Raw genomic sequence first — 13,896 nt, 5'->3', positions numbered from 1 at the left:
AGAGAGACAGAGAACAACACCAGCAGCAGGAACTTCACAAAAAAAAAATAAGGGAAAAGAAACTGAGAGTAGGCAAACAAGTGCATATAACTTTATATTTGAAAGTATCATTATTATTACTATTATTATTATGCTCGCACGTACGCTTCTTCGAGGCACACAAGAGGGATCCGCAACAGTTGCATCATCATCATCATCACATGCTGCTGCAACTGTTGCTGCCGTTACACGTGCGGCTCCGTATACCCGCTTCAGTACACTTCGGTTGCATGGTCATAAGGAGCCAAACTTTCGTGCGCGGCCTGCTGGTTGGAAAGGTTGGAATGATCCAAAACTTCAAGACCCGTGGGCTCCTTTTGCTCAACAGTCGCCATGCCGCCATGTGGAACGTCAAGGGGCCGGTTGTTGGTTTGCCATGGGACATTTCGCTCTAAAGGATTTCTTTGGTGTTCTTCACTGGCGTTTTTGGGCACGAATTGCCATTTGGGGAGGTTCAGGGATGTCTATCGCTTTATGGACATATGCGTTACGTATGCATAGAAATGGCTGGGAGTGGAAGAATCGTGGCGCGGTGTTCGCTATGGAGTAATATAGACTGATATGTGGAAAGATGGAATGAAGACAGCGATAGGAAATTAGGTTTTTTTTTTTAAAAAAAAAAAGAGAAAGGAAGGAAGAAGGGAAGAAGGGAAAAGAAAAAAGGAAAAAAGAAATGGGGGGAACAGGGGGAAAAATATGGTGTGAAACGGGTATGCATTTCGTTATGTACACATGCCCCTTCTATTCTTTCCCTTCCATTATCATTAACTTGTTCCCTTAAATACATTTATGTAATTTTATGTAAGCTAGTTTGTTGTTCTCTTTTTTTTTTTTTTTGCCTTCCCACCACACGTACACGCATACCCCTTTATTCCTTTTTTTTTTTTGTGTGTGTGGGTGTGTGTAGCGGACGTTATCTTGTCAGTTTGGTTGTTTAGTTGGTTAGTTTTTACCCTCCCACTGATATTTATTTGTTGATACCGGCGCTTGACGTCCTATTTTCTGCTCATTTATTTATCTATTTATTTACCTACTTTTAGTTTGTTTGTTTGTTTTTTTTTTGTTTTTTTTTCTTTTTAACCCTTTCTTTGTGATCTTACGTGTACGTGTCCCTCTACCTTTTTTCCGCTCCTTCCGCGAGACGGTTGCGTGCAATAACGCAACAACTGCGTGAGATGATTGAAAAGGAATAAAAACAATGGGGAAGACGAATGATGTGGAATGTGGGGGAGGGGGGGATTTATCGTATTTGTTTTTTTTTTACCGGTATGCTTTTGTTATTATTATTATTATCATTATTATAATTATGATTATATTGACTTTACGTATCGACACACGGAGGGATGGATAGAAATTAGGAAAGGGGGGAAATGGAACGGAATGTTAGAGGAGTAAATTAAAAAAAAAAAGAGGAAGAAAGGGGAAGTGTGTACGATGTTATTTGAAGGCTTCCTCAACCAAACAACCCGGACATTCGTTTTGTTTTTTGTTTTTCTCTTTACCCCATTGCAATGCCTGAGTAATTTCTGTGTTATATTTATTTATGGTATCCGTCCTTTTCTCCTCATATTGCTGTTGTTATTATTATTATTTCTTTATTGTGCTTTGTTTTGGACAATGACCACCGTATTTTGCGTATGCGTGCCGTCCAAAAGTGTACAAGTGGGCGCTGGTGAAACCGTGAGTGCGAAAGAGAAAGATAAAGATAAAGTTTTACCAAGTGGTCGCATTCAAGAACATACGACCTCATTAAAGGTGGGGCCCAAGGAAAAAAAAAAATAAATAAATAAAGGGGGAAAAAGAAAACAGAACAAACTGAAACTTGAACTAACTATTAATAATAAAGTCGATGCACAGTTCTCTCATAATACTGCGCCATGCGTATTTCTCAGCACTTCATCCGGCACGTCGTGTAGTTCCGGGGTCGCTGCTTCCCGTAAGAACACAATTTTACACTCGACGCTTCACGAGTACGGCGGGGCCAACATGTGGTGACGGTGGTGAAACATACAAAAGTGAGCCCACAAAAGTCGGTGCGAGTGTTGAAGGCACAAATTCGGGTAACGGAGTAACGGACTCCCCTTCCCTTTTCTCATCATCCGCACCAACTGTTCGGCGACGGGCGTTGCCTCCTTCCGACTTTCCTGAAAATGCTTTACTGAAATGCATTGAAAAGGAAATTGAAGACGAGGCGCTGCGACTTGACAAGGAAGAGTGCCCTCCGCCCCCGCCGACTGGTTGGGAAATGTACCATGCGCCGGGAACGAGTGTTTTTTATGGCCGCCGCTGGTGGCTTCCCGCAACCGCGTCAGCAGAAACTCGGGCAACACCTGAGCGCCACACGATTCGCGTGCAGCTCACGAAACGGGACCCCTCATTGGATCCGGAGTGCGACGTGCGAGGAGAACATTTTCCTTTTTCATTTTTTGTGCAGCGTGCCCCATCTAAAGGTGAAGCAGTGAGGCGTGATGGAACTTTCCGCATGGGAGATAGCGCGGCTGCCGGTGATGTGAAGGGCAGAACTGAAGGAAAGGAGGAGGAGGAACTTGGCCTCTACGACCAAAGCATTGAGGTGCGGGCGGATTTTGTGGACGGAGAGCTGCTGGTTGACAATGTCGTTTTTCATGGCACCTTCAAGACCGGGTCCTCGTGTAGTAAAAGGAGTGGTAACACTTCACCAGAGGCGGCGGCGGCAACTGCTGCTGGGCAACATGACAACACAACTGGAGGACGAGGGAAGGTTGAAGAGGTGCGTTACAATAATATATTCAACGGTTACCCGGGTCCTAATTTGGACGAGGCGGAGGAGGAGGTGCTTGATGGGTTACAGGCGTGGTTGGCAGAGCGCTGCGTGGATGATCAGTTTGGGGAATTTGTTGGGCAGTACTCCGTTTGGGTGGAACAGCAGGAGTATGAAATGTGGCTAAAGCGATTACGGGACTTCGTGGCTGCGTGAGGACGGATTGGTTGGTTGATTAGTGGTAACAATTGGGGAGATTGTGCCCACTTTTTGGGTGGGTTGACAACAGCGGAGGGAGGAGGCTGTGTAAATTGTGTATTGTGAAGGCACACAAGAAGAAGAAAAAAAAAGAGAATGACGAGACGAGACGAAAAGGAAAAGGCATGGGTCGAACTACAAGGACATTTGGTGGTAGTTCACAGATATATGCGCACATACTTGCAGTAAACATACGCATTAACTTCATTCCTGATCGTATCGCCCGTATTTCCTTCATGAGCTGCTTGAAGCCCCCTACTTCCCGAACGCGCAAAGGGGGGAAGAAAAAAAAAAGAAAATCAATATTTGGCTAAACACTGAGATGAGACTATTTATTATTATTATTATATTTTTGTACAGCAGCCTTTTATTTTTTCCTTCCTCTTTCTCTCATATTCCGTCGTCTCTTCTTCATTTCCCTACTACTTAATTGTTATGTGTAAATTATTATTATTATTATTTTTTTTGCTAACAAAGGACAGCGCCGGCCAGACTTGGTAAATTTTTTTTTTCCCGTAAGTGTTTATATACATAAATAATACATATAAATACCGGGGTATTTCATTTTCGTTTTGTTAGCATTGCGTTTCAGGATGCCCTCGAACAATGGCAGCAACACGTCATCACTTCCTCTACCGCCGCGCCCCGATCCGGTGACACTTGACCAAATATTTGATCGCCTTACTGCACCGTATGTCGCAATGGAGGATCGTGCCTATCATCTCGTTGCATTGTATACTGTGGCCTTTCACCCGAGTGTGAAACTCTTCTTATTTGAACATGAACCGCTACGCAACACCGATGCAACTGGAGTTATGGGTTACAGTGAAGAAAATACACGGCGCCGCGAAGCTTTGCTGAAGGGAATCGCTTTCTTTCTCGCTCAGCGCAGCAATGCTGTGGCGCAGGAATGTCGCTGGGAGACGGCAGCACTGTTGGGCGAGTTGTGCCGTATGGAGAGTGTGCAGCCGCTGCGTTCTGCAGGAGCTAACGACAGAAACTCTACCAGCAGTATAAATGCCATTAGCGGTGCCAGAAGCTACGGGATATTCTCACCGAAGGAAGAGGTGGTGCAAAAGATTAACCATTACGCCCGTGCCAACCTTGAGTATTTGGCGCGGCTCCCGTGGTTTGTCATAGCGGTGCGGGAACTCATTGGAAACGAAGGTGACGTTAATTCCGCGCCGAAGACAACAACATCTTCACTGGAGCTTCGCCGTGCCCTGCGGCAGCGTTTGAGGCGTAGTGTGGATAGTGATGGCTGTGGTTTAAATGATGACAACGGTCAGACTAATTTGAGTAGTGGCGTGGAGTGTGATGATGACACTCGTGTTGCACTTAAGGATATCCTCGCGGCTCTACCGGATATTGTCACAGCTGAAGAAGCACCTGATGAAGGAACGGCAACTCTTTCGCAAACCACAGTGGTGAGGTGGTCCGCAGAGCAGTTGGAACGTGCATGCGACTTGATGTTTGTTGACGCTTCCACAACGTTACTTCATCTCATCCCACTCGTCTCCCGCAGTAGTCATTTGCTGTGCGCCAACTGTCAGAAGCACGGCGTTAAATGCGGCGGGGAAGGTTTGTTGCGTTGCAGCAGTTGCAAGGCGGTGTATTATTGCAGTGAAGAGTGTCAGCGTGAGCATTGGTCCGCTGCCCACCGAGTGCCATGCAAGAATTATAAACAACGCGCAGAAACAATACTTGCTGAATATATAGCTGCTAACAAAAATGTTGTGGGTGGCAAAAGGGGAAAAAGGATGAGTCTGCAACAGCAAGAGGAATTAGTGGCGGTGTTGGAGGTCCCTTTGGAACCCTCACTGTTCTATGAAACTCGGCGCTACTTGTATGATCATCGTGACGCGTCATTTAGTGGGGTGAGCTTTTATGATTATTTCATGAAGTACACCGTCCGCGGATCTTAAAAAAAAAAAAAAAGCAACATTTGGTAATTTATTTTCTTTTTGAATCATTTCTTTACATGATTGCGTGACGGTCGAATGGAGTGTGGGGAAGAAAAAGTCGGCAGTGTGGTGAATTCAAGGTCTCGCAAGCTTGGCATTGAACACAAATATTAGCTGGGGTAAATAATGGAATGTTTCGATTAAACAAACGGGGATTCAAGCAAGAAAGAGAAGAAGAAGGAATAGGAAGACGATATTAGGGTCAAGACACATTAAAATAAACTGAGTAATTTTATTATATAAGTGGCCGCGCAACACATGTTTGAAAAATGGAAAATAGAAGACGATTTTTTTAATAAAAATAAAAATATAGAAAGAGAAAGAGAGAGAAACTGATTTCCCCGAAACTGTCGCATCAAAGCCCCTTTCAATTCTTCTTTTGTTGTTGTTGTTTTTTCTTTTTGCTTTTTTCAGACTTCCTCGTTTCCTGTGCTTACTTGGTCCTGCGCTTCTGCTGCATATATTATATATATATATATATATATATATATATGTGAACGGGGGAAGTTGATCATTTACGTTATTTTTCCACCGCTGTCTATCTATCTGCCCTTGTTTTTTTTTCCTTTTTGTTTTTCAAAATATCGCATTCAACGAAGAGGTCCATTTGTGCCCACTCCAAACGAAAGATATTAAAGCGTGCTCTACTTGGACAACACAAGGGAAGGTATTATAAAGTAGTAAGAATAGGAAGGAGGTTGAAGCATAGGGAAGATAAGGGAAAAGAAAAAATCAAAGGAAGTTATGAGCGCTTTTGTAGATGTAGTTAAGAACGCGGTTCCCACAGCAGCTGCGGTTGGAAGTAATGGAAGTATTATTGAAGAGGATGAAACGCAGCCGATATGTCCATCACTTTCATGGAAACAGCGGTTAATTGGCTGCGGCGTCTGCATGGGTATTGGATCTCTCCTTTCCCTTCTGAGTTTTGGTGCCATCCTTCGCTCAGATGTGGCCACATTTGCTGTGGTTTATACGCTTGGAAACGTGGCGTCCATCGGTGGTACATTATTCCTTGCAGGTCCCAAAACACAAGTTCAGCGTATGTTTAGTGAAGGCCGTTGGGTGGCCACAACTGTGTTTGTTATTGCCATGGGGCTCACACTTCTCGCAGCATTACTACTCAGTAGTGCATTATTGGTTCTGTTGTTGTGTCTGGTGCAATTCGGCGCAATGGCGTGGTACATGATGTCATATATTCCTTTTGCAAGAACAGCTGTAAAAGGTTGCTTGAGAGGTGTGGTGTAAAAGAAGGAAAGGAAGAAAGAAAAAAAAAACTCAATCGACACGGAAAGGTGGTCGGCAATTGAATGTTCGTGTACGGGCTGTGGAAGGGGAAAGAAGTAGATGGAAAAAAGAAAAAAGAGTAATAAATATATATTTATTTATTTATTTATTTACTTATTTATATTATCGTTCTTTTGTCGTTGTTATTGTTATTATTGTTCACAAAAATGGTTGATGAAGGGATTAGACAACGGTTGGTGATTCACCACGGGAGGGGTTCGGTCCATTTTTATCATCATTATTTGATTTTTTTTCTACTTTTATCCTTACGTCTCTAAAGCTTCATTATTATATCGCTGCTATTATTATTTTTGGTGTTGTCGATATTGGTTTCCAAGCTGATGAATATCGCGTTACATATTTCAACAGTTATGCATCCGACTCTCCTTCCATTATTACATTTTGTCAAGGGTTTCCCACACACACACACACACACGCACAACTTATTTGAAGTTTGGCATTACCGCATGGAAACTTTTTCATGACGCGCGAACGATAAAAATAGTGGGAAAGAAGGAAAAGAGAGGGAATATAAAAGACGGAAGGAAGTAAGAAGAAGAAGAGGAAGAGGCTGAGAGCGTGGAATAGAAAAATAAAAATAACGGAGCGAAGTTACGTGGATACCTTGAGGGGCTGCCGTTGGACAAAATATTTAACCCACTAAAACTCTCTTGATTCACCCGTTCCTCCTCGCCTGTTCATGACAATATTTACATGAACACACTCGCGTTAAAGCAGTAGCACATAAACACACAAGGAAAAAAAAGAATCATTTGTTATGCACCCGGTCCTTTGCACGTGATTTCTTTTCATTTCCTTACGTATTTTCCTCTATTATTATTGTGTACTCTCTTCATGGACACTGTCTATTGTTGTTGTTGTTGTTGTTTCTTTTGGCTGCCGTATAACTGCTTTGGTTTGAATACGTCTCGCTTCCGATATTTATTTATCTTTTTACTTCGCGGGTGTGCGGCCGCATGTTAGGTTCTCCACTCGCTCATTTTGTTTCCCCAACCCTAACCCTAACCCCTTATCTCCCCTTCTCTCAGTTTATTTATTTTGTTTGTTTGGACTGCAAATTGCAGTAGAGTCCTGGCTCACTGACCTCACCCCACTGAACGTTAATTTCACATATAAATATGCAAAAAAAAAAAAAAGAAACAAATACACTCACGTAAAAATATATTTGTTTGTTTTCCTGTACGTGTCGTTTCTTCTTCATTGTTGGTGGCGCTTCACCTTTTACTTCAGCCCCCGTCGTCCTCCAGTAGAAAAAAAAAAAGAAGGCAATTATGAAAGTGATTGAATGGTGAATATCTCCGGGACTGAAGAGGGAATGATGAGATATGAATTTGCCATGGTGGAAGAGGGGGTGAAAGAGTGGAGTTATTTTGTTGTTGTTGTTGTTTTGTTTTTCGTTTTTAACACGAAAGAGATAAATTGTTCTCTTGTTTCTACATCCAATGCATGATATGAGGTTCAATTGTTTCATTCACTAAACGCTTTACGCTATTCTCAGCATTGCCTACCTTGCATAAATATGCACATGCATCTGAACAACATAAATGCGCATGATACCCTCCCTCCCCCCCCCCTTCTCACATACTTGAATAAATTAATTATCCCGCTTTTTCTTCCCTCCGCCATGCCATCGTGACGCATGGTTCTCACATTTGATCATTCTTGCACGGCATGGTACAGCCGCTCAACACAGAGGACGTTGCGGGAAAAGCGACGACGATAACAACGAAGGAAACCAATGGGCGCACACTCAAAAAGGGGTTTCAGACCTAAACGTCATACCGCGCCGAATGCAAGAAACAAGCACAATGCCAGTAACTACACCGATAAAGCCAGTGAAGGGGCAGGAATTTCTGCCGCCCCGTCATGCGTGGCGAAGCTCTACGCAGCACGATGGGAAGAAATGGAGGAGGGTTGCATGAATATAATTTCCTTCGCTCTGCAGCCGCAGGCACATGCCACTCTTCTCTCCCATGGTGTACCGCAGCGACTTGCCGAACTTCTCCTCGCCGCAGAGCCGGCTAACCCGCATGTGCAGCTCTCCAGTCGACAAGAAGGAGAAGGACAAGCTGAAGAGGAGGGAGAAGCAGAACTGAACGCTGATGCTCGTCAAGTCATAACCAGGCGGGGACTGCTGCACATCAAATCAGCAGCTGCAGGAGCGTTGCGAAACATGATTGTGAGCGGCAGCGACGATGTCGTGGTGGACACGTTAGCAGGAGCAACCATCTCCACATGTGCTCTATCGCAGAAACAGGGCGCTGGAAATGAAAAGGGAAGTAACAGCAACAACAACGGTAGAGGAGAACCAAACCTCACGACACCACTCGAAACAAAGGATGAACGGGTCAACTTTTGTGAAGGGCTTGTGAAGCTGCTGATTGATACGTGGGAAAGCGCAACGGAGTCGCGGCGGCGCGGAATCACGTCGTACTCGGCAATTGTGAACCGTCGTCTAGGAGGAGCGGGTACAGACACCATTGCCGAATATGATGACGGCAATGATAACAATGCCGCCGACGCGAACAGCTGCAAGAGCATCATAGCGAGTGCGGACTTGGATAACATGCCTCCTTTCAGCCTTCTTCGAGCACTGGAGGAGATTCTTCAGCTTATTGCGGTGTGCGTGGAGGGGAATGAACAGATAGCCAATGCCTTTTCGACAGCTCATGCAGCAAAGTCATTGCTGTGCGTGATTGAGGCAGCCACTGGCGCGGCATGGGAAGCGCTACAGCCGCAGCAACAAAGTGTTGAACCGCCTTTGAGTCATTCTTTCGGGAGCAATGAGGAAGAAGCTCTCGTGTGGATTCAGCACTACAGGCGCCGTGAAGCAGAGATATTTGCGGCAGTTGCCGTAGCTGGTAGTGAAGTGCTGCACGTGTTGAGTGGAGAGAATGAAGCACTGTCTACGCTACTCTTGTCTGCAGAAGCCATGGCACCCCACCAGTCATTTCTCACAGCTGCGCTCGACGCAGAGCAAGCGAAGGCGTGGCTAGAAGCTGAAGTTTGCTCCCTCAAAACCGCATTAGCGAGCGCAAGAGGCACAGGTGCCAATGCGAATGTTATGGAAGAGATCGAGAGTTGTGGAACAGAGGACGCGTTGATACTGAGTGTGACTAGGCACAATGTGTTGTATCAGTTGTGTGAAGTCTCTCTTCACGTACAAGGAACTCTTATGAACACATCGCCCACATCTGTAAATGCTGCTCGCGTGCTTCCGCTTGTTGTCACCGTGTTGAACGCTCACCCACCACACGACGAGTGGAGTCGTACGGTCCCACTGCTTATGCAAACGTGTACGCTTTCAGAGGGAGTTCGTACGTATTACCTTGCGCGAGCACAGCACCGTCTGCGTTGTGTACAGGCAGCTGTGCACGTGTTACATGTAGTGGTAGACGTGATTTGCAGCTTGAACGAACCCAACGTGGATGACGAGGTCGCCTTCCGGCAGAATGAGGCAGCAAAGTTGCTTTACAGCAACAACGCCATGTTTGTGGTGGGCAAACTCATGCGTGACGCACTACGGATGCCGACTACCACATCGGATGAAACTGGTGCGGGCGACGTTAATAACGCTAGTTGTAGTGCTGGTATTGGTGGAAATTGTGCCACTACTACTTTCGCCGCCGTGCAGCAGCAACACGAAGAGGATGTAGTTGTTGAACAGGCGTTACGAGCAGCTGCGGGAACATCAGGGAGTGGGAGCCTCATCACCAAACTGCAGCGATTGGTGCTATCCAACGAAGTAGGCGTGTGGGGCCTGGCGAACACGTTGCTGCTGATGGTCGGGTGGAAAGATCTTGGAGACGCGCCCTCGAGCATCTGGAGAGCCATCATCAATGCACTGGAGAGGCGAGCACAACTCCTTTCCAGAGAAGTGCAGGAGGATACATCAGAAGCGGGGGTGATAACACCTGCACATTCACCATCATCTTACTCCTCATCAGGGAAGGCAAAAGGGGTGTACCTTCTTCTTCTTCAGTTGGAGTCGCTGGTGCAGATGCTCTGGACGCTGCAGCGCAAGCAAACTGCGGAGGCTGGCGGTCCGCTTCAGGTAGTGAATCATCTTAGTGCCAGGCCAGCGGATGTGGACATCGTGACGCGGCTGGCGTGGGAACCCGCTGCCAGCACTCAACAGCGGCAGGCATGTGTGGGAGTTGCTTGTAGCGTATGCGCCTCTCTCCACACAACGGAGGCAACAGAAGCAGCGGCCCGCTTTGCACTTGGCGCTCTGCAGGCGGAGAAGTTAAATCCGCAAGCGGGTCGCGCGGCACCGGTGGAAATCAACTGCCCTCCACCGCCTGGTCCCCGTGAGGAACGGCGGCGTTGGTTGATGAACTTCACGAAAGCAGATGGTGAGTGGCGCGTCCGATGCGAAGCAGCCAACCAAATAATGGATTTGTTTCTTGACGAACAGCACCATGAAACGGTGTACCTTCCTCTACGGATTCAGCAGGCGTTGGTGTTATTCATCCAACAATTCCAGGCTTACAGTAAGCGGCGGTCGCAGCAGCAACGAGACATGATGCGGAATTACAAGGTTGTCCTCCCGGATTTTGATGAGGAGGGAAACCTGTCCGAGGTGGTGGAAAATCTTTCCGCATTTGTAGACTACAAAAAGCAGTTCATGAGGTGAGCTGAATACTCTGCTGTGAATGCGGAGGAGGGGGAAAAGGAGCAATGAAAACGGCCGACAATGGATGGCTGCGTGAATGACTGCGCGGCATGAAAGCACCCGGTGTGAAGAGTTATATGCTTCCGTGGAAGGAAAGAAAGAAGTCAAAGAAGTAAGGAGGCCTTTAACGCATGTAGGACACTAGAATGCCACGAGCACTGGAAGATGTGCTATCAGCAGTTCCCAACCTGACAGTTAGCGCCGTCCATGTTGCTTTCATTCTCTTTTTTTCCGTAGCTACTGACGGTTAAGAACGATATACGTGTTCTTAGTGTGGCGCCGCCTCTTTTCTTTTGTTTTATTTTGATTTTGCTCCTTTGGCAGTGACTGACGGCCCGCGTGAAATTGTCCGGAAACTGAAGTTAAAGAGTCTTTCAGATGAGAAGCGAGATTTTGCTGCAGAGTGCCGCGGGATTGAAATAAAAAGCAAACATTGGTTGACTTTGATCAGACATGCGAGAGAAGTTGCCGATCGCTCCGCAAGACTCACTTTACTGGAACGTTTCGCCCTTTTTCTTTTTGTGTGTGTGAAAAGAAGAAAGCAGAAGGGCCGAAACACAAAGCCATCGCTTCCCCGCGACGGCAAGGAAGAGCAAGAGTAGCGAAAATAAGATGTGGTAACGAAGCGCAGGAATAAACAAAGAGTTAAGACACATGCGAGTGCAGATATAAACGCGAATCAAAAGGGAAAAGGCAGTTAATATATTAAGAGAATAAAAATAGTGAAGTATTAACAACATCAACAAAGTGTGCGTGGAGGCACAGCCTCGAGGCGGTGCTGGGTGCCGCACATAAAGGTCACTACTTATATGTTATTTGAGTGCTAATGGCCCGCTTCTCCCTTCACTGGAACATTAAGAAATAAAAGTAACGTACAAATAATAAAAACAACAAGAAACAAAGTAAATAACCACGACTGAAAGCTGCTCTAACATGATGTACACGAGTCCCCACGATGCCCCAGTGCTCATTGGTGTTATTGGAGGGTCAGGCACGTACAACCTCAACGCGATGCAAAATGTCAAGAAGTACACCATTCCTACACCGTACGGCATGCCAAGTGGAAGCATATCGGTCGCTACCGTCTCTGGCGTGCTGTGCGCCTTTATTCCTCGCCATGGCTACAGCCACGAATTCACGCCCGATGAAGTGAACTATCGAGCCAACATCTACGCCCTGAAGTTGCTGGGCGTAAAATACCTCATTGGCGTCAATGCAGTGGGATCGTTGGATGCAGAGTACCAACCAGGCGATATGGTTCTTGTCGATCAGCTCATCGATCGCACCACTGGCCGAAGGACCACCTTCTTTGGCGAAGGCATCGTGGCCCACGTGGACTACGCCTATCCGCTTTCTGCCAACTTCCGGAAGCTTGCACATGATACGCTGACAAAGGCAATGGGGAAGTTAACCACAGCAGTGAGCGGTGGCAAGCCATGGAAACTACACAACGGCGCCACACTCGTCACGATGTCCGGCCCTCAGTTCAGTACACGCGCAGAATCACTCATCAACAAAAGTCTCAACGGTCACCTTATTGGAATGACCACCTCCACGGAGTCAAAACTGGCGAGGGAAGCAGAAATGGCGTACCTCGTCGTGGCCGCCGTAACGGATATGGATGCATGGAGCGACGCCCCGCACGTCGATGCAGAAAGCGTTCGCAAAGTCATGGCGGCGAATGTCGAAAAGGTTCAGCTGATCGTCGTGGAACTCATTGCGGCCGTGTCAGCCAACCAGTTTGACGACCCCGCACACCACTGCCTCGAATACGCAGTACCAACAAAACCAGAGGCCATTACAAAGGAAGTGCGCCAACGCATCGCGCCACTCATGGCAAAATATCCCATATTCGCTCCGTAAAAGGGAAAAGAAAAACTGACATCTTGAATTGGAACGGGGGGAGGGGAGTTTTGAGAGTGAAGGATGCCACAAAAGGAAAATAATGACTGAAGGGGAATACAATGATATATATATATATAAGATAAAACAAGTTAAGTTAAGGTAAGGAGCCTGAAGGTAAACCCTACCGGTGCGGCATTGTCGAGTAGTTAGGAAGAGGAAAAGGGAAGGCGTGTGTAAATATGTGCTCAGCAAGCCAAAAAATAAAAAATAAAAAGATATTAAATGAATTGCTTAGGCGTGTGGACTGGAATAGGTTATGTATTCTTCATTTCACGGCACACTCTTACGGCACCATGAACTGAAGCAACGATGATGCCAAAAGAGGAGTAATGAAATCGGTGGCAATGATTATGGCAGTACCTGTCGTAAATATTGGCGCGCGCCTGGAGGGGGTTGAACATATCCGTGTTAGTCATTAAAAAAAAAAAAAGCAAACTTGAGTAGGGTGGTTTATAAAAAATGGGGCAAGACGGCTCTAACGAAAGGTAATTCAAATTTGCCACTGTGCTGATGTTGTTTACTTGTTTTGTTTTGTTTTCCTTTTGTGGGAGTAATTCCCTCAAAATTTAGGATAATGTGCCGTATTCAGTAGTGCAGTTGTTATTCCTACTTGCTGCTTTTCTCCCCCAATGTTCTTGTGCAAAATGAATTTTGAATCGGCCATTGTTTCCTACACTTTCTCTTCCCCCTTAATTTTCCATAAACACACACCGGTGGTTAGTGCTGTAATTGTAGCAATCCACACATAACATATACAGTAACACAAGAAAAAATAATAATAATAATTAAAAAAAAAGAGGGAAGAAAAGAGAAGAGACTGGAAGGGAGGAAACCCGGAAAAGTAAGTGAAGGGGACCGAAAAAGCCCCAGGCGAGGCGGAAGTTAAATCAAGGGAAGTACAACACTTTGAGGGTAAAGCAGTAGTAGTTGCAGTAGCTGGTGCTTGTGCAGTCGTGGTCGAGGTTTACTTAAGGGTAAGAAAGAGGGCTGTAGACGCACACAAAACACAC

The 13,896-nt window shown here is 46.0% G+C and overlaps 6 protein-coding genes across 6 annotated transcripts; all 6 read left to right on the top strand.

Annotated features, from left to right (window-relative positions):
• Positions 1–130: 130 nt before the first annotated feature.
• TEOVI_000529600 (uncharacterized protein) lies at positions 131–589 on the top strand (the record flags this gene model as incomplete). Its single annotated transcript, XM_067220181.1, has 1 exon — positions 131–589. The coding sequence occupies one exon, from the start codon at positions 131–133 to the stop codon at positions 587–589; it is 459 nt and encodes a 152-aa protein (XP_067076282.1).
• A 1,299-nt stretch (positions 590–1,888) lies between these two features.
• TEOVI_000529500 (mitochondrial glycoprotein-like protein) lies at positions 1,889–2,995 on the top strand (the record flags this gene model as incomplete). The annotated part of the gene is made up of 1 exon (XM_067220180.1): positions 1,889–2,995. The coding sequence occupies one exon, from the start codon at positions 1,889–1,891 to the stop codon at positions 2,993–2,995; it is 1,107 nt and encodes a 368-aa protein (XP_067076281.1).
• Positions 2,996–3,630: 635 nt separating this feature from the next.
• On the top strand, positions 3,631–4,962 carry TEOVI_000529400 (MYND finger, putative; the record flags this gene model as incomplete). The annotated part of the gene is made up of 1 exon (XM_067220179.1): positions 3,631–4,962. One exon carries the CDS (start codon positions 3,631–3,633, stop codon positions 4,960–4,962), a length of 1,332 nt encoding a protein of 443 aa, XP_067076280.1.
• Positions 4,963–5,745: 783 nt separating this feature from the next.
• On the top strand, positions 5,746–6,246 carry TEOVI_000529300 (Got1/Sft2-like family, putative; the record flags this gene model as incomplete). The annotated part of the gene is made up of 1 exon (XM_067220178.1): positions 5,746–6,246. The coding sequence occupies one exon, from the start codon at positions 5,746–5,748 to the stop codon at positions 6,244–6,246; it is 501 nt and encodes a 166-aa protein (XP_067076279.1).
• Positions 6,247–8,044: 1,798 nt separating this feature from the next.
• TEOVI_000529200 (uncharacterized protein) lies at positions 8,045–10,942 on the top strand (the record flags this gene model as incomplete). The annotated part of the gene is made up of 1 exon (XM_067220177.1): positions 8,045–10,942. The coding sequence occupies one exon, from the start codon at positions 8,045–8,047 to the stop codon at positions 10,940–10,942; it is 2,898 nt and encodes a 965-aa protein (XP_067076278.1).
• A 972-nt stretch (positions 10,943–11,914) lies between these two features.
• TEOVI_000529100 (methylthioadenosine phosphorylase, putative) lies at positions 11,915–12,844 on the top strand (the record flags this gene model as incomplete). Its single annotated transcript, XM_067220176.1, has 1 exon — positions 11,915–12,844. One exon carries the CDS (start codon positions 11,915–11,917, stop codon positions 12,842–12,844), a length of 930 nt encoding a protein of 309 aa, XP_067076277.1.
• Positions 12,845–13,896: the final 1,052 nt, after the last annotated feature.

Source organism: Trypanosoma equiperdum (assembly GCF_001457755.1).
Source record: "Trypanosoma equiperdum strain OVI genome assembly, contig: ctg_1073, whole genome shotgun sequence".
NCBI classification, from domain to species: Eukaryota; Euglenozoa; class Kinetoplastea; order Trypanosomatida; family Trypanosomatidae; genus Trypanosoma; species Trypanosoma equiperdum.
The sequence above is the reverse complement of the archived record's forward strand: the minus strand, read 5'-3'. Positions and strand labels throughout refer to the sequence as shown.